The sequence below is a fragment of the Microtus pennsylvanicus genome, chromosome 15 (assembly GCF_037038515.1).
Source record: "Microtus pennsylvanicus isolate mMicPen1 chromosome 15, mMicPen1.hap1, whole genome shotgun sequence".
NCBI lineage: Eukaryota > Metazoa > Chordata > Mammalia > Rodentia > Cricetidae > Microtus > Microtus pennsylvanicus.
The window spans coordinates 14,620,717-14,639,139 of NC_134593.1; the positions used below are offsets into that span (position 1 = coordinate 14,620,717).

The 18,423-nt window shown below is 52.9% G+C and overlaps 2 protein-coding genes across 2 annotated transcripts; one reads left to right on the forward strand and one right to left on the reverse strand.

The window, feature by feature from the left end:
- The first annotated feature begins 1,212 nt into the window (after nt 1-1,212).
- On the forward strand, nt 1,213-8,143 carry Rec8 (REC8 meiotic recombination protein). The gene is made up of 20 exons (XM_075949147.1): nt 1,213-1,321; nt 1,709-1,814; nt 1,899-1,967; nt 2,051-2,193; nt 2,274-2,349; nt 2,693-2,813; nt 4,144-4,183; nt 4,911-4,990; nt 5,140-5,275; nt 5,359-5,431; nt 5,508-5,599; nt 6,009-6,058; nt 6,350-6,478; nt 6,769-6,835; nt 6,919-7,082; nt 7,212-7,260; nt 7,504-7,570; nt 7,656-7,775; nt 7,847-7,953; nt 8,032-8,143. The coding sequence occupies exons 2-20, from the start codon at nt 1,759-1,761 to the stop codon at nt 8,115-8,117; spliced, it is 1,725 nt and encodes a 574-aa protein (XP_075805262.1). The 5' UTR covers nt 1,213-1,321; nt 1,709-1,758; the 3' UTR covers nt 8,118-8,143.
- Nucleotides 8,144-8,423: 280 nt separating this feature from the next.
- On the reverse strand, nt 8,424-18,395 carry Ipo4 (importin 4). The gene is made up of 30 exons (XM_075949140.1): nt 18,150-18,395; nt 17,984-18,070; nt 17,766-17,845; nt 17,639-17,680; nt 17,095-17,224; nt 16,825-17,004; nt 16,506-16,571; nt 16,317-16,418; nt 16,147-16,230; nt 15,770-15,934; nt 14,556-14,609; nt 14,350-14,459; nt 13,642-13,750; nt 13,345-13,474; nt 13,087-13,200; nt 12,867-12,980; nt 12,596-12,716; nt 12,326-12,437; nt 12,102-12,217; nt 11,782-11,859; nt 11,648-11,705; nt 11,465-11,564; nt 11,194-11,387; nt 10,988-11,038; nt 10,526-10,651; nt 10,214-10,422; nt 9,969-10,101; nt 9,778-9,882; nt 8,846-8,915; nt 8,424-8,747 (listed from the first exon to the last, which is right to left on the reverse strand). The coding sequence occupies exons 1-30, from the start codon at nt 18,216-18,218 to the stop codon at nt 8,617-8,619; spliced, it is 3,240 nt and encodes a 1,079-aa protein (XP_075805255.1). The 5' UTR covers nt 18,219-18,395; the 3' UTR covers nt 8,424-8,616.
- Between the last annotated feature and the right edge of the window lie 28 nt (nt 18,396-18,423).

Sequence of the window (18,423 nt, forward strand, 5' to 3'; positions counted from 1 at the left end):
AGAGAGAGAGAGAGAGAGAGAGAGAGAGAGAGAGAGAGAGAGAGAGAGAAAGAAAGAAAAAGAAAGAAAAGAAAGAAAGAAAGAAACCGTGTACGGTTTTTGAGCTAGGTCTCAAAATGATTCAGGCTGTGAGGTGAAAACTGTCCTTCAACTCCTGCTGTTCCTCCCAAGAACTGGATACAGATATGCACACACCTTCATTTTTAGTTTTGCTGTTGTTTTTATTTGCTTGGTTTTGAGACCGAATCTCACTGGCTAGCCTGGAAGTCACTGTGTAGAGCATCATGGCCTCAGACAGGGTTTGCCTGACTCTGCCTCCTGAGCGCTAGGATCAAGGGCTGTTTTCCTTCCTTTTCTGCGGTTCTGAGACTTGAGCCCAGGCCTTGTGGATGCCAGCAAGCTCTGCACTACTGAGCTACATCTCCAGCCCTCTTTTGCCTTTTTTTTTTTTTTTTTTTTTGACAGAGAGTCTCACTATGGTGCTGTAACTGGCCTGTAGACCGGGGTGCTATTCTCAAACTCGTAAAGATCCTCCTGCTACTGAGATAAAAGTGTGCCTCCTGGCCTCTGCTTTTGCTTTTTTAGAGATCGTGTCTAAATTCCAAGTGCCAGGTAAGATTTCAGAAGTTTGTAGTTACGGCCCTGGTGGCTGCCTTCTTTCTTGTTGACAAGTAGTGATTACAAGGCCAGCTCACAGTTTCTCGCACTTAGTTCAGCACAGACCCTTCCAGGACACAAAATCGGGTTGGTGGAATTTAGAAGAACTGGGCTCGTGCACAGGTCCTTGCATCTCTGTATTATAAGCAGCTCCGGGGCGTTTGCCCTTAACAAGACCCCATCTTCCACTCTAGTAGGTGTCCTGCTGGCAAGCTGTCTCCAGGGAGAAACTGGGTTTCTCCCCGTTTATTGGTCAGATGAACCCCTTGGGAGAAGTCCTTGTTACTACCTGAGAGAACGAGAGCCCATTGGCCAGGACACCTCACAATGCTACAGTAGTCCTCAGGATTCTCGTGATTGGCTGGCGACCCGTCTCCAAGAGCCTATGGCCGGGAACCGCGGTGTTTTGCTGCCTGGCACCAGGAGTCAGAGCTCCCCCTTCGCTGTTCCCCATTGGCTGTCCTCGCGCAAAGTTTTGGAGAGCATGCTCCTGGTCCCGCTGGAGGGCGACTGAACCTAGAGCAAGTTCCAGAAGCTCGACGACGGCTGACGTACACTCAGTCTTCCCTGAAGACCTGGTTTTGATTCGTTCGTTCGTTTTCTAGCCCTGTTCAGGCTTCCCCCTTGGAGCTCTGCATCTCTGGCTGGGACGTCAATCCTGAAGGTAAGTGCCATGTCTTCGAGTGATGTGCAGACCTCCTCAGGGATGGCAGAATAAGGGTACCCAGCACCAGCGTCTCCGTTTGGTTATCTCCCAAATTCAATTACCAGAAGTTGGTCGTCTTTTTTTTTTCTTTTGTTTTGGTTTTCAAGACGGGGTTTCTGTGTATCTTTGGTTGTCCTGGCACTCACTTTGTAAACCAGGCTGGCCTAGAACACACAAAGATTCATTCGCCTGCCTCTGCCTCCTGAGTACTGGGATTAAAAGCATGCGACACCACGCCCAGCGTTGGTCGTCTTATTAATTGGGCTTTTTGCATCCACATGTACCATGCCCCCTGTCCAAATTCCTACTCCTCTTCAATGGTGCTGGGAATCTCGCGTCCTAAAGAATTCAGATTGAGATCCAGACGGGATTGGTGCGGAGCGTGAACTGCGGAGATGTTCTACTATCCCAACGTGCTTCAGCGCCATACAGGCTGCTTCGCCACTATTTGGTGAGTGCAGGGCTGACCACTATGCGAGGAGCCAAGTAGTGGGAATTTCAATTTGACAGGCCATACCCGTCCCCACCCTTCCAGGCTAGCGGCAACCCGAGGCAGCCGGTTGGTGAAGCGGGAATATCTGAAAGTGAACGTAGTAAAAACCTGGTAAGGCCCGGAAAAAAGGGAGGAGTCTCTGGTTTGGGAATTACTGCGAGTGCAGCATTGACCAGGGTCCGTTGTTCTCCCAGCGAGGAAATACTCAATTATGTGCTGGTACGCGTGCAACCTCCGATGCCCGGGCTGCCCCGGCCCCGCTTCTCTCTCTATCTCTCCGCCCAGCTTCAGATTGGTGTGATACGGGTCTACTCCCAACAGTGCCAGTACCTTGTGGGTAAGGCTGGGGACACCCGAGGAGGGCTAGAGCTGAATGGTCCATGGCTAACCTGGTTGTTTCATCCTCCTTGACCACAGAAGACATCCAGCATATCCTTGAGCATCTGCACCGGGCCCAGCTGCGGATTCGCATCGACATGGAGGATGCTGACCTGTGAGTCCTGGAGCTGTGGCCATCCAGACCTGCTTGGCCTCAGCCTCGTTTTGTTTGCTTTTTCAAGACAGGGTTTCTCTGTATAACTTTGGAGCCTGCCCTGGAACTAGCTCTGTAGCCCAGGCTTGCCTCAAACTCAAAGAGATCTACCTGCCTCTGCCTCCTGAGTGCTGGGATTAAAGGTGTGCGCCAGCTTTTTTTTTTAAATAATGTGTGCTTGCGTGCGTGCGTGTATGCATGTGTGAGAGACCATTCTATGCATGCGGAGGTCAGAGGGACTTTACCTGTTGAGCCATCTCACCCGCTCTCAGCCTTGTCCTTGACATCCTTCATTCTCTCCCAGACCCAACTTGCTCCTTCCTAACTGCCTGGCCATGATGGAGATGCTGGAAGATGCTCCAGAACCTTTTTTTGGGACGATGTCTGTGGATCCCAGGCTTCCCAGCCCTTTTGATATTCCTCAGGTAGGGCTCCTTTCCCTAGACCCCCTCAGAAATCATGAAATGATAGTATAGAATGAAGAGTTAGCTGGTGTCCTTGTGCCAATCTGACACTGAGGTCTGGGCATGGAACCCATGAGAGGCCATAGAGCAAGGGGACTGGTGGATGCAAACAAGCAAGCAAAGGCCCAGATCTTGCTTACTTAGGGCCGACCTGATTCTTCCCCTATCCCCACTGTTCCCAGCACTGAGACTAGATGTTGGTTGTTCTTCCCCCATCATCCCCACAGCTTAGACATCACTCCATTCCCCATTTTCTCATTGAAGCAGTTGGTCCTGAACACATACAGTATCAGCATCAGGAATCTTGATTGAATTGAGTGGTCCCCATCCCATTTTTTTTATCTTCTCTAGGCAACCTTAGCTACCAAACACCAATATTTTTCCATGTCCCAAAATGCCACATTTACTTCTTTGCTTGCAGAAATACATTTATTGCTCTTCATTCTCTGCTGGTCAGGGGGTCCCTTATTCTTACAGACTTAATCTGATGACACCCTTGCCATGAAATTACTCCACTTAAAGCCAAAAGCAATTATGTTGGGATCTGAGCCCTTTACCAAGCCCGTTGTCTTCTTTTTGTTGACCCTACACACAAACCAGTCCCCATTACCATCTACCCAAGCATCTTTCTATTCATCTCTGTCCACAACAACAGTTGCTATATGGATGTTGTGGCGCTTATTGCACAAATGGATAAGGCTACTTTGAGGGTGAGGTTAGGACAGGGACGGGGACGGGGGGGGGGGGGAACTAAGTTGGTGACTTCATAACATATCGCTGTCAAATGGCACAAAGATTTGGTTTAGGGCTGAAGGTGTAGCCCCGTGATAGAGCATTTGTTTAACATGCACAAGGCCTTAGCTTTGATTCCCAGTTCTGGAAATGTGTGCATGTCTGCATGTGGTGATGTAACTAATTTAAGAACCCTCAGGTTTCAAGGAGGAGGGCTATCGAAAGTTTAGGAGGGCAAAGTGCAGATGGGGCTGGAACCATGCCTAGGGGGCACAGGTGTGTTTGGGACAGGACTTCACTGCCAGCTTTCAACCACCTATAACTCCAGCTCCAGGGATCCAACATCCAGTTCTATCTTCTGGCCTCCAAGGGTCCATGCGTGCACACGTAGACAAATGAAATCTGTCTCTAAAATAAATAAGAATAAAGCAAAAAATTCTAAGATAAAAGTACAAAGAGAGACTGCCAGATTGGTGTCCAGCGTCTGCTGAATGTTCTGAGTGAGGCCAGAGAGGACTGAAACTGATATCTGTCTTTCATTCCCAATTTCTTCCCAAAGATTCGTCATCTTTTAGAGGCTGTGACCCCAGAGAAAATTGGTAAGGAGACCCCCTCCTGAAGTCACTGCGAAGCCCAGGGAGCCAAGTCAGCAGGGAGGGCCATTCTGATCAAAGACTCAGGGACCCAAGAGCTGAATAAATAACTCCTGAGGAGTCTGACCCAGCCAGGCCTGGTGACAAGTCTGTAATCCCACTGAAAGTTAACACCTGCCCAGGTCAGATACTAGTTAAGGGAAACAAAAACAAAACGGGTGGACACCTGTAATCCCAGCAAACAAGAAGTAGAGGCAGGAAGACCAAGAATTCAAAGCTAGGGGCTGCGAACTGACTCAGGCTGGGTGTGGTGACTGTACACCTTCAATCTGAGCAGTGGCAGAGGCAGGCGGGATCTCTGTTTGAAGCCAACCTAATCTACATCGTGAGAAAAAAAGATGCGCTTGGGAGTATTTGCTGGGGACTAACCTGGCTCTTGGTCCCCAAAGTGTTCCTGCCCCCAACAACTTGGAAAGAAGTAATAGGGCTGCTGGGCGGTGGTGGCGCACGCCTTTAATCCCAGCACTCGGGAGGCAGAGGCAGGCGGATCTCTGTGAGTTCGAGGCCAGCCTGGTCTACAAGAGCTAGTTCCAGGACAGGAACCAAAAAGCTACGGAGAAACCCTGTCTCGAAAATAAAAAAAATTAAAAAAAAAAAAAGAACTAGTTCCAGGACAGGCTCCAAAACCTGTCTCAAAAAGAATAGGGCTGCTTTGACTTTCCTACCCCTCCAGACAGGACCTTAGCCACTGCAAAGTCTCCTGAGACCATCACCCTCCAGGAGGCAGAGCCCATACGCATGTTGCAGATTGAGGTGAATTTTCCTTTAAACTCCAGTCCAGCCCCATCGCACCCCTGTCGTTCTGCCTTCTCTTTTCCATTTCCCCACACTCTGTCCCCTTAGTACCCACTGGGCCTCCTTGGGCACAACCCCAAAAAACCACTGCTTTGCTCTCTCCATAGGGGGAGCAGGATCTCCCAGAGGTCAGTCGAGGAGATTTGGACCTGCTGATTGCAGAGGAAGATGATGCCATATTGCTGGAGGAACGTCGGCAACGCAGGCTTCTCCGGCAGCGGAGGGTTTCCCCAGCACTGGATGGTGAGGTCCCCGCACAGCTAACCTGGGGATGGATGGACAGCGCCCTCTTCTGTCTCCTAAGTGTTCTGATTCTTTTTCTACAGAATCCAAGGAAGAACCCCGGGCCATGGAGGGTGATGGTGTGGTCCCCTCGATCTCACCTCCAGCTCCAGCACAGTAAGGACAGGAATCCTTGTACCAGGTAAGGGGTCATTGCAGGGAAGGGTTTCCTTATCTGCCTATTTCCCCTCAGGGTTGAAGGCACAAGAGAACCACTTCCAGGCCAGCTCTTTCCTCCTGAGGTACAGAAATTGACAGGCTGGGAGCCTGAGGCCATACTCACTGGTAAGTATCCATCACTGGGTGCTTCCTTGGGAACATTTGCACACTTGTAGAGACAAAAGTCCTTAACCCCACTGTCTGAGGAAGACACTAGTAGCTTCAAGAATGAAGGGGCTAGCCAGTAGGCCGTGGCACACTTTTAATCCCAGCACTTGGGGAGCAGAAGCAGGAGGATCTGAGTTCTAGGCCAGCCTTGTATACATAGTGAGTTCCAGGACATCCAGGGCTATACAAAGAAACCCTCTCTCCAAAATCAAAATACAAACAAAACAAGATTTTGGCGATAACACCTGTAGTCCAATCACTCCAGAAGGCTGGGGCAGGATCATCGTAAACCAGCATGAACTTGAATGCCAGACCTTGTCTTTAAAAAGGGCAAAAACAGCGAGGGGGCTTATGGGTGTTGTTGCAGAGGTGACCCCTCCTCAGGAGCTGCGCTTACCCACCCCACCGAGTGCAGAGGTGAGTAGGTTCTCCCCCAAGCTCATCCTCTTTACCTTCCCCCTCCTACATCTTTGTCCTTAAGCCCAGGGCCATTGTTAGCTTACATGAGGATTTTACTTCCATCAACAAACAATGTCCCTTCCCATACCTAACTCGCGGTGTGGCCTCTCCCCAATAGGTACCTTTGAGTAAACTATGAATTGCATAAGGACTTTACCCAAGCTTCTTCCGGGCAGAGTGTGGGGCCATCAGTAGTCCACTAGAAAGGGGAGGTGGGCAGCCTGACCCTTGCCTCCCCTTCTACTCCAGAAGAGGCCCCCGCCTCCTCCGAGCCCACCTGGCCGCCAACGCCGCCAGTTACTCAGGGACAAGGAAACTCAGATCTCCCGGAAGAAATTTGAGGAACAGCTGCAGACCAGGGCTCACTGCAGGGATTATGTGAGTGCAGCTCCGCTTCTCCCCAGGGAGTAGAGACATGCTGGACTTCTGACCTCCTAAGGATCCCTGGGAATATATCAAAAGACCCTATTTCCTAGAAAGTATGTGTGGGGGGGACTGTGTCTACACCACATATCCACCGACATCAGGTCACCATCTACCCATTTAGCCACTACAGGCCAGGTCATGAACCTGAAAGCAGGCACAGGCTCTGGGAACAATGTACAAAGGAGGGGTAGTGATGAACGGTGCTCTCATAAACGGGCCACTGGCCTTGCACCCTCTTGCAGCCTGTGATCCAGCCTCCCCAAAGGATGATTACAAGCCCAGCGGAGCTCTTCAGAACCCCGACTCTCTGTAAGGTTGATGGTTGGGCAGGTGGGATCTTCAGAACCTGAAATCCTCTGTCCCATGATTTCAACCTTCCCCTTTGTCGTCAGCGGGCTGGCTGGCGCCAGAACTACTAGCTTTATGGACCCACTGTGCCCAGACACCCTCAAGAATGCTGAGACAAAGACCACGACGGGAGCCTGAAGAGGCAGCTGAGGAGAGGGAAGTGGCAGGCAAGGAGGGAAGACTGACTGAAGCTCTGAGCGAGATTGAGGTAACCGCCTCCACCGTGCCCTATAAGCCTCAGCTCTGGCCAGCTCTCTCCTGACGCACACCAGCCTGCTTACCAGACCTAGACCTGACACCGGTGCTCAGGTCTCAGTTCTTGCTCTCTCACCTGCAGGTCCTGAGGGAGGCCCAGGAGCCCAGTGGTCCCCTCATGCTCTCTTCAGGTAGGTGCTGGAGAGGGGCAGGTGGAGACCACTATCCTACCAGCCAGCAGGGAGGGGCATGCAGAACTTGACACAGGCCTGATGCTTAGTGTCCCCACTTTGCAAGAGGCCACAGGATATGGGGAGGAGAAGCTTCGTAGTCTTGGGCCTTGTGCATGTCAGGCGAATGCACTGCATCCTCAGGATGACAAGGTCCCAGCTCCTTAGAGTCGAGCAGACTCCTCAGAGCTCTCTTCCTCACAGAGCTCTCCCTGGAAGCAGCTGAAGAGGAAAAGTCACGGACTAGCCTCATCCCCCCAGAGGAACGGTGGTAAGCAGCCGGGGGCTCCAAGCTCAACCCCATAGTGGTCCTGCCTGTTGTCCTAACTACCGGCCCTCTTCCCTTGGTCTGCTAGGGCCTGGACTGAAGAGGGGCAGCCAGAGCCTCCTGCACTGCCCATGCTGCCTGAAATCCCGGAAGTGCCCATGGAGATGCCCCCAGGACCTGAGCTACTCTCTTCAGAGGCTGTATTTAGGTATCAGGAAGGGGTCCTTCAAGGGGTAGAGCTAGGCTGTTACCCTGGCTGATAGCCCTCAATCCCTGCAGAGCGGTAGCATTGGAGCTGCAAGCCAACAGGGAGCTTGACTTCAGCAGCCTGGTACCTCCTCTCAGCCCCCGGAAGTTGGCTTCTCGGGTCTTCTACCTGCTCCTGGGTGAGTATAGATACAAGAGAGATAGGGGCAGACAGGCCAGAAGCTGAACACACTCCTGCCTTCTCCTTTCCCTACCAGTGCTGTCCGCAGAGAAGATCCTTCTCGTGGAACAAGAGAAGCCATATGGGCGCCTCCTGATCCATCGGGGTCCCAGATTCCACTAAGCAAGTTCATTAAACCATATCCTACCTCACTGGACTTTGTGGGGTTTTTTTCTTGATTTATTTTTAGTTTTAAATTGTGTGTTGGAACGTGCAAGTGAGTGCAGTTGGTTTGGGAAGGGCTGAAGAGGGCATTAAACCCCCGGAGCGGGAATTCAAGGCAGTTTTGAGCCATCTAGTGTGGGTTCTAGGAACTGAACTCCATTCTCTGCGGGAACAGAACGCCCTCTTCAGTGCTGGGACACCCAGCCCCGTGCCTGTCTCGTTTCTGAATGCACACCTCTAGTCTTCGCACTCTCAGAGCTAGTGTCCAAGCAGAAAACAAGCTGCCTTTATTACAGTATGATGTCACAGCTCTGCTTGTAATAGACCCAGCCCCAGAGACACCCCTGTTAAGACAGCAAGCAGGATTGACTTCCAATGATACAGTCTTTGGTGAGGTGAGCTGGGCCTGGGCTGACTGGTGGTCTTCAGGCCCTCTGGCCCAGCTGAAGCCTGGAGCCTAAGTGAGGCCCAGCATGGCCTGGAGTTCCTGAGCCTTATCAGCAGGCAGTGAGCCCAGGGCTGCATGGAAGCTGTCAGCATGCTCTTTGGCCAGGAACGTCAGGAGCTGCAGTAGTGCTGTCTTGGCGTCTGGGGAGGATGAAGAGAGAGGACCTAATGAAGGGCTGGGTTCTGACACCCTTCTTGCCCCATTTTCCCTTGTCCTTAGCTATGACTGTCCCCCTCACCTGGCACAATCTTGTCGTCTGCCAGAATCAGGCTATAGATGCGTAAGAGCTCAGGAACCACATCTACAACCTATGGAAAAGGATTGGTCAGCTCTGACAGTAACAGCCTGGGGTCCCAGGGCTTAGAAGAGTTGGTTGGAACCAAGGGGAAAAAAGCCCATGAAACTGAGTTGACACCCAACCCAACAGTGAACTAGAGAAGGAATAAGGAAACATAGTAACCTCTTTTTGGAGGTAGCAAAAATGTGTGACAAAAGATTAAAGTTATAGCTTCAAAACCAACGAAATCTAGCATACAAATGCTCACCCAACACACAGAGCAGACTTAAGACAGAAGGGACACGAGCATTGGGGCGTGTGTTCCCACATTCTAGCTGCTATACACAGAATCGCTCTGGAAGCAGATTCTGGTGGATGGTGAAACTGTTTTCCTACCCCTGACCTAGGAAAGCCTAGGGAAGTTAGGACTGCTGGCTTAGCCCAAGGGAAGTGGGAAAATGCTACCAGAAGCCCCTACTCTCATATCAGACTGTCTGCCAACTCTGCACACAGAGGAAAAAAGAAGCTGGGGATGTAGCTCAGCTGGTAGAAGTCTTTTCCTAGCATGCATGAGACCCTGCCTGGGCTTGGTCCCTAGCACTGCTATAATTAAATCTAGCGCATACCTGTAATCCCAGCACTTGGGAGGTGGAGAATGGATGGGGAAGGTCTTAGGGATCAGGGCCGTCCTCAGCTATATAACAGGCTGGGGCCAATTGGGGATACAGGGAAGGAAAAGATGGCACACATCTTTAACCCCAGCACGCGGGAGGCAGAGGCAGGCAGCTCTGTGAGTTAGAGGCCAGCCTGGTCTGCAGTTACAGCTGCCATCTCCTCTGCCTGCCCTTACATTGGAGCCTCACGCTCTCTGGAGAGCTCCAGCAGCAGGGTACCTGGTCACGGCCGTGAAGGTTCAGGAAGCTGAAGAGGCAACCCATAGTGATCCACTCCTCCATGTCTTCCTTCAGTGGCAGGGCATGTAGCAGGGCAGCCAGCACCTGAACACACAGACGTCTCAGGCCCATGTGTCCTGTCCCCTCCACCATCCTTGGCCTCCACCCCTGCCTGATGCCCCTTCCCTCACCTGAGGATCTGGTTTCCTTACTGGACTGACCATCAGCACTCGGGCAAGAGCCCCACAGATGTTATCACGGACTCGATCATGTCGCTCCCTTGCCAGGAGGGGCAAGAGGAAGCCCAGTAGCTTAGGGAAGTGACTGGTGCACAGTTAAGGAATACACACACTGGCAGACTTCACCCTGAAGCAGCACCTCACCAATCCCTGGGCTCACTTCCAACCCCATTTTCCCTCCTGCAAGCATAGGATACTCCTGAGCAGGCCTGCCCCCATGCTCTACAAGTACTCCCAGCCCAAAGATAGCATTGCTCCGCACCTCAGGGTCTGCTTCCCGGGCAGAGTTTAACAATATAGGGAATAGCCGAGACGCAAACTGGGCTGAGGCAATACCAAGACCCTGAATGGACTCTGCCAGGGTTCCCACTGCAAAGGACTTCTCTGCCACCGTACTGTTCTGTTTCTAGAGGGGAGGTTGAAGGAATACAAATTGGCATGGAGGTGGGGCTGCAGGCACTGGGTGCACAGGTAGACTGGGATGTGAGGTCAGGGGACAGAGCACTCACCATCTTAGACAGCAACAATGGCAAGAAACTGGCAAAAAAAGGAGCGAAGGACTGTCCTCCAGCTGCAGCGACCAGGGCCGGGATAGCCTCTCCAGCATGCTCTAGTAACATGGCGTCATACTCGGCCTGCGGAGCCAGGGCAGGGGCTGGAGCACCGAGGCCAGCCCTGGGACCTTGCAGCTCCCAATCCTGCTCTGCACTGGCTGCAGGTGCTTCTGGGGCTGCCCTAATTTCACAGACCGATTCGCTTCCAGGATAGCTTTTCAAGAGTCCGGGCCCTCCATTTATCACTGCCAATGCTGCCCCATGGCATTGCCTCTCGCCTCTCAACACCTCACCACCTTCCTGGCAGTCACCAACTTCTCTCACCAGCCCTGGCTCCTCCAGGCTAAGCTGAGTGCACTGTCCACTGCTGGCCCTGACTAACTACATTATCTAGACCTCTTTCATCTGAAACTTTACCTGGTCATCATCGTCATCCTCTTCCTCCTCCTCAGAGTTCTGACAGGCTGTCTGTTTGGAAGACACAGTTCAGTGAGTGTGGGCTCTCCTGCCTTCTCCTTTCTGCGGTGATGGTGAGATGGGCAGAGCTGGACTTGAAGCCTCTGAAAATTCACTCTTCTGGGACCCGATGCCTCCTCTCCCCACAGCCCACCTTCCCCGCTCACCTTCTTCTGCAGCACAGTCTTGAGCACGATGCAGAGGTCATTGATGCGTCCAGGGGGCTGCACGGCGAGAGCCCCACAGGTGCGTAGCACCCCTGTCAGGGCCTCCAGCACCGCCATCACCACTGGGCGTTCCCTTTCTACTTTCACTGCCTGAATGTAAGATGGCATCACTCGAGCCAAGGAAAGCTGCAGAGCTGGAGACAGAATTGACCAGAGCCGTGGTCAGGCCCTGCCAGTTCCCAGCGCTCCCAGCCTGCCGGCGTATCCTCACCAGTGCTGGCGGCTTGGCTTCTCTGAGAGGCCTTGTGTAGTGCACAGCAGAACTGCCCCAGGGCCTCATGCGCTGCCTTCCGCACATTCACGTGGGGACACTGGAACAAAGAGGGCAGGTGTGTGCCCGGCAGGTGCAAGGTGAGGACAACACTAACTGGAGCTTGAGGTTCCACTGACTCACCTCCAGCAGTTTGAATACTTCATCAAAGACTCTATCCATGTATGGGAGGAAGGCCACACTACGGAAAAATACACAGCAGTGGGGAAAGGGGTCCTGGGAATGGTTCCCAGCAGCATGAAAGGGCTGATGCTCACCTGGTGTTCAGAGAGATCTCCCCCAAGGCAGTGCAGGTATCTTCTTTCTCATCGAAGAAGGCATTCTCCACGCTGTACCTGGGGGCAGGTGGGGAGGCAGTGGTGATGCGTGCAAGGAGCGCATCCAGCACTGGGCCCACATCCAGAACCAAAGTCTTTATTTCTCGAGACGGGGTTTCTGTGTATCCCTGGCTCTTCTCGAGTAGGCAGACCTCAAACTCAAGAGATGTGCCTGCCTCTGGCTCCCAAGTGCTAGGATTAAAAGTGTACGCCACCACCGCCCAGCTCAAAGTCTTAAGTAGAAGAGCACCTCCTCCTACCCCGAGATCTCAGAGTCTTCGTCCTCTTCCATATCGTCATCCATGGGGTCCTCTTCCTCTTCTTCTTCACTCTCATCATCAAACAGAAGGAAGGAGTTGATCCCATCATACTGAGGCTAGATGAAGAAAGCCGAGCAGGGATCTTGGCTCAGGTGGGACAAGATAAATCCCCATCACAGGGCTAGCCTGGTCTATCCGGCCCAGTACACCCATCCTCTGCTCACCACAATGCCCTCGGTGGAGCGCAATGATAACAGCATGAGCGTGGTAATTTGAGGCAGGTAGGGTGCCAGGCCCTCTCCCATCAACCCTGATAAGGCTGCAAACAGGCTGTACCTGATGAAGGTAGAGAGAATCTGTATAGTGCTGCCTGCTATAGACAGACAAAATGGGAGAGCCCAGGAAAACTGGCTGTGGTTTGGTAGTTGGGATGAGGACTGTCAACCCCTGGTGGGCGGGCAGGAGGCACAGGAACACCATGAAGGGTCACTCACGAGCAGCGCCGCAAGTCAGGGTCATCCACGTGGCTGCATAACCCCAGCCCCAGCTGGCAGCACTCATTAGCCATTGGCCTCATGGACTCTCCCATTGCTCGGGTCAGCACTCCCAGGGTCTCTGTGGGAACAAGGGCTCAGCCAGCACTGAGATGTGGAAATCAACTCCAGAAGCAAGGGTGGAAGGCACTCAAAACCCTACCCTACTCTCAGGTACAACACAAAGGAAGACAGCCGACTGCCCCCCGCCTGAATCAAGGTCCCTCCTCACCCAGGCTCTGGATCTGTACAAGCTGAAGGTCTTCGTGGCCTGTCAGCAGGAACTCTCGGAGAAGCTCCATGACGGTGGGGAAGTAGGGCAGCAGGGAGTCCTGGGCAGCTGTGGCTACAGGACACAAGAGGGTCAGAGCTGGCAGGGAGTCGGGACGGTCCGATGCAGACTTTCTCAGTCAACCCACACCACACCTTCACCTCCTTGCCCCTGTACTCACCAATGGCCCCTATGGCGCTCACGGCTAGCTCCTTGGTCCGGGCTTTGCTGGGGTTCCTCAGGGGCTGCAGCATACACTCCATAAGTTCCGGAAGGTAGGGCTGCACTTTGGGCCCTGTGGGAAAGTTCCTTTACCAATGAACCCAGGTCTCTTGACAGTCCCTGCGACCTTCCCACACCTCTTCCCACCTGGCAGCCCCCTTTAGCCAAATGTGTTCCTCCCCTCCCCTGTACCGCACACTCCCATCGCTACCGCTACCTAGGTTCTCCACGAAGTTCTCCAGGGCATAGCAGGCCTTGGCCAGGTGTTGTGTGTTCCCTGTGGGCACTGACTTCAGGTAGGCGAGGAGCAGTGGCATCACTTCCTCAGAATAGTTGCTGATATGGGGCTGGGGAAGAAGCAGGTGGGACCGGTCAGGCTCACCTGAAGAGCACACCTCTGGGGGTCAATGGCAGCAACAATGTTTAAAGAGATGAAACTTTAAGAGCCGGGGTCCCCAGCCTTGGGGTGGGGAGGTCTCTCATATGGTAGCCACCTGCATTTAGCTTTGCTGACCTGCAAGTTCTCTGAAAACTGGCCCAGAGCAAACAAGGCAGCGTTGCGAACAATCTGCGAGGAGTCACTCAGGCCCTTGCACACGGTCTGGAGCAGCGGGGACAGCATTCTGAATGGGGCAGAAGAACAAAATCTGAGGGGCAGCACACAAGAACCCTAGTCTCAACCGTTCTCTTCATTCCTCCTGAAAAGGACCAAGACTCTCCAGAACTGGCTGTAAAACCATCCTTTATCCCTGGAATGGTAAAGCCATTTTTCTTCCAAAGCAGGACACTTTTGAAAGGCAGCAAATATCCCGACTGGCCCACGCCTTTAATCCCAGCACCTGGGAGGCAGAGGCAGGAGGATCTCTAAATTCAAGGCCAGCCTGGTTAACAAAACAGATTCCGGGACAGGCAGGACTACAGAGAAACCCTACATTAACAACAACAAAAGACTGAAAAACACCCCCCAAAAGACATTAAAAAATTAAGCGGGGCCAGGCATGGTCATACATATCTTTAATCCCAGTACTGGGGAGGCAGAGACAGGCAGGTCTCTCAAGTTCCAGGCCAGCCAAGGCTACATAGGGAGACGCTGTCTCAAACAAGCGAACAATAAATAGAACCAAGTAAGCTGAAACAGGGGTACTAGGACTGCCAGGGAGGATGTCAGAGCCATCCTTATATGTGACCCACCTCACCCTGGGACAGGGACTGAATGTAATACCTTTGCCTGATGTAGTCACCAGCACCATCAGACAGGACAGCCAACATCAAGAACCCTGCTTTCCGCTGGTACAGGAAATCACTCCGTAAGGCTTCTTCCAGCATGGGCATCTAGGGAGTACATGGCACATTCCAACAGCCCAGCAAGATCACAAGAGCCCGATCACACACCCCCAGGGAGAATAAGAGCAGGAGAGTCACGCTTACCACAAGGGGACAGAGCTTCTCAGGGGGTAGATGTAGCGCCAGCATGTCCACAACCTGAGAAAGTTCAGGGAGATTGTAATTCCATCTCTAACCTCCTAGGGTCACTTAGCCCCTGTTCCATAATCCATTTGTGATGACGAGTTCCATGTCTGATACAAGATGCCTCGGACTGGCCTGAAGTTTACGATCCTACCTCAGCCTCCCTGGTTGTAATGACTGATTTTTTTTTTCTTCCCCGAGACAGGGTTTCTCTGTGTAACAGCCCTAGCTGCCTGGAACTCACAGAGGTCAGCCTGCCTCTGTCTGGGAGTGCTGGGATTAAAGGCGTGCGCCACCACTGCCCACCACGGCCTGGCTATGATGGTTCTCAGCTTCGTTAGCTTGAGAAATGTTTAGGAAACTGTGATGGTGTTTTAGGGTCAATTAGATCAGGAGGGCTCTCACCTAATGACGATCGATCACTTGATAGACACCAGGAGGAGCAAAATGTAGAAAGTAGGACTTAGTTGGGGGTCACGTCCTTACGGGATCTATCTGGCCCTGGCTCCTAGTATTTCCCTTCTCTGCTTCCTGTCCATAACAAACTGTAGGCCCATATTTCTGTATGGTGTAGCAGCCAGGCATAAAAGCCAAGGCCCGGTCTGAGCTGATCACATAGCTCTGCAGACAAGCTGTCTCTGCATAACAATAGCAAGGATATACAGCTCCTTTCTTCTTTTGTTAGAAATGTAGATCTCCCGAGGAGAGGTGTTGGCTGAAACTGGTCAGGATGTTTGGTGCTTATTTCTTGGTAATTTGGAGGAAGTCTTATAGAGATGCTAATTCATGGCCTACGGACTGCCAGCATACAGGTAGATGCGGACTTGACTAAAAGCCCATTCACCTGGTTACCTAGGATACAGCGTAATGTGTTTTCCCGCTCATTTTATGGGATGATATATAAACTGTTTGGAGAATAAACGAGAGAGATCTTGCCCTTCCATGACGACCGTGTAAGTTCCTCACGACTCCGGTCCAGTTCAGTTAGAAAAAAGAATTATCTGTGTTGGACCCACACGGGCTTCAACACAAACCGCTCTGCTTTGCTTCCCAGTGGCCATGACTTGAACCACTCTGTTTGACCATTCTTTTCCCACCACAGTAAACGGACATCCTTCCTTCCCTTGAGTTGTTTCTCTTAGGATGGTCACAATGATTAAGAGACTAAGGTATACCTGTACAGCAAAGTGCTTGGGGGTCTCTCCCATCAGCCCAAGCTCCAAGTCATCATCATCAGAATCTTGGTCCTCAGGATCCAACTGGCCCATGGGTGGCTCAGCAGCCATAATTGGAAAAAGGTCTTGCAGCAAGGGAGGCAGGAGGCGGTTCTTCAGTAAGGCCTAAGAGGGGAGGAGACTGTCCCTGAGCATCTCCTACAGGCTCACAAGGAAAAAAATTCCACCCTGCCAACATAAGGAGTCCAGCAAGAGATTCCCAATCTCCTAGACAGGAATAGGAGAAGGCTGGAAAGGGCTTGAGCAGGACCCCAAGAACATGACTAAGAGTGGAGATACTGGGAGATACTGTGATGACACACCCAGAGGGTACTTACCTTACTTTTGACTTTAACCAAGAAACTGAGGCAGCAGAGAATACGTACACGAAGTGCATCGCTAAGGGCCACATTTTTAGCCACCTATACAGACACTAACAAAAATCAGGAACGAGCAAGAAAACTTCCAGCAAAACAAGTACCAGGGGCAGCCCCCACCCCAGGCTCACCTCCAGGCAGAACATGAGGACCTCAGAGAGGTGGGGAGTGATGATAGGCAGATCCGACTCCAGCAGCTCATCCAGGGCTTCCAAGGCCTCGCAGGCCTTTACCTGATGGAGAGGTAAGCCATAGGGTACCAGGCTACAGGTGTCCGTGCCCCCCCCCCACAAAGGAGAATCCTCCCCATATGTCCTTACCTCATCTATGGGGATCAGAGTCCTCACTGCCATAATGAGTTTGGGCACCAACATCCGTGCGAGAGGCTGGATGACACAGGATAAGTTTAATCACAAAAAGCACATATGCAGCCTAATCCCAGAAACTAGCAGCTTCCTCATGGCATGCAATCCAAGGAGAAGGCTCCCGGCCAAGTCACCCACAGTATCCCCTCAACTGCTAGGAAGAATGGAAGGCAGAGTGAACGCCTAACGCATCTTGGGCCAGAACTTCTAAAGGTAAGGACACAAAGACCAAGAGATAGAGTCGACAGTGATGGAGGCTGAGCCGGTGTCTCACCACGTCATCAGGCCTGAGGTAAGGGGCCAAGGCAGTCAAAGTGCGCAGGGAGTAGAAGAGCACCCCAGAGGCGCCTACTTCACTCAGAGTTTCAACCAGAAGCTGGAGGAGCTCTCGTTGGTAGGGGAGGAATGCTTCCGGTTGGGAAGACACCACCACACTCAGCAGCAAAAGCCCCACCTGTCCAGATGCAGAGGGTCAGAGGAGAAAAGCACCCAGGGTCCTCTGCCCAGCTTCTCAGCCCCGCCCTGCCCAGCAGCGCGAGCGCACCTCTCTCTCGGGGCTGGTGGCGCTGTGCGTGCTCTGCTGAAGAAGGTGCGAGAACTGAGGCCAGGCTTCCAGGCCTTCCTTTCGAAAAATGGTGGCTGAGAGCTGGGCCAAGCTGACACTCACGTAATGCCTGCAAAGAGGGGCATCATCCAGAACCTCCCTTCCCTACCCTCATCGCCGTCCCCTGCGGACAATGCCCCATCGAGGAGCGCCCGCAAAGGAAAGCATTTAGGCTTGAGCACAGTCTTTCCTAAGTCAGACCCAGAAGGCAACAGCTGGGGGTGAAGAAGGGAAGGTAGCATTTAATCTGGCTCGTTCAGCACCTCTGGACTGGCTGAATTTCGCTCTGGTTTTCTGGTTGGGCTTTGGCAGATCATTTTCACCCATTCTCAAAACCTTTAGTTTTCACAGGCTCCACCTTCAAGGACTGAATGACGTCTATGTTCCCTAATCCCAGCCTGGGGCTGAAAAAGATGGCTGAAGCCCAGAGAGGACCCCAGCCCCAAACCAGTTAGGACCCCCAAGAGGAGGCACTAAGACTTACTCTGTCTCTTTCTGTAGGGCTGTCAGGACCAGGTTCTTGAGGCTGGAAGACAGGTGGCAAAGGCTTGGTACCCAGCCTGTTAAAGGGTCGACGAGGCCTGGCCCTTCCCATCCCAAACCTAGCCCACCTCTCGCGTTGCTCAGGTGCCAAGCGTCGCCAGCGGGTGCTCAGCCTTCTACGGGTAAGGACCGCTGCAAACTGGCGGATCTAGGGCGAGGGGAGGTAGCCAAATCAGAATGGCAGGCAGCAGGGTGATGAACAGACCGCAGGGGGTGGAGGCTGGGGCGGGATTACGGGCACACTGAGGAATTTCAGAATTTCAGCGAGGAGGAGCAGGTTACTCGCCTGTGGGTCTGTCGCAGAGGCCAACAGGTCGCAAAGCGCAGGCAAGGCAGCAGGGTCCCGAAGGGCAGCCTGGAGCTGTTCCGTGGCCTGGTGGGAGGCTGGGGGTCAAGACCGGGCTTTTCCCACAGCCTCCCCCTCCCCCTGGCCCGGCTGGGCCTGCCCATACCCGGCGGATGCGTTCGGTGTCCGGCAGCAGCAGCTCCTTTAGGATCTTCTCCAGCTCCGCAGGCTCCATGGCAGCAGCTGAGCCGCCGCTACAGGGCTGAGTGGGGAGGGCGGGGGTGGGGTAAGAGGGGGGGAGGAACGGCACGTGGAGACTCGGACACCAACTTCCGGCGGAAAGGGCGTTACTCTGCGTCTCTTCTGTCGCCTGTGTCACTAATGCATCTTGCTTCCCTTAAAAAATTCTTGCAGGAGACTGGCGTCAGCCTGGGCTTCCG

Excerpts from the sequence above, each read along its gene's own strand:
- Ipo4 (XM_075949140.1), bottom strand. The coding sequence starts at position 18,218 with ATGGAGCCTGCGGAGCTGGAGAAGATCCTAAAGGAGCTGCTGCTGCCG. Across the intron at positions 17,225-17,638 it reads GCCCTACAGAAAGAGACAGA|GCATTACGTGAGTGTCAGCT; the intron begins GTAAGTCTTAGT and ends CCCTCTTTGCAG. Across the intron at positions 17,005-17,094 it reads CCACCAGCCCCGAGAGAGAG|GTGGGGCTTTTGCTGCTGAG; the intron begins GTGCGCTCGCGC and ends GCATCTGGACAG.
- Rec8 (XM_075949147.1), top strand. The coding sequence starts at position 1,759 with ATGTTCTACTATCCCAACGTGCTTCAGCGCCATACAGGCTGCTTCGCC. Across the intron at positions 6,059-6,349 it reads CCACCCCACCGAGTGCAGAG|AAGAGGCCCCCGCCTCCTCC; the intron begins GTGAGTAGGTTC and ends CTTCTACTCCAG. Across the intron at positions 7,954-8,031 it reads GGTCTTCTACCTGCTCCTGG|TGCTGTCCGCAGAGAAGATC; the intron begins GTGAGTATAGAT and ends TTTCCCTACCAG.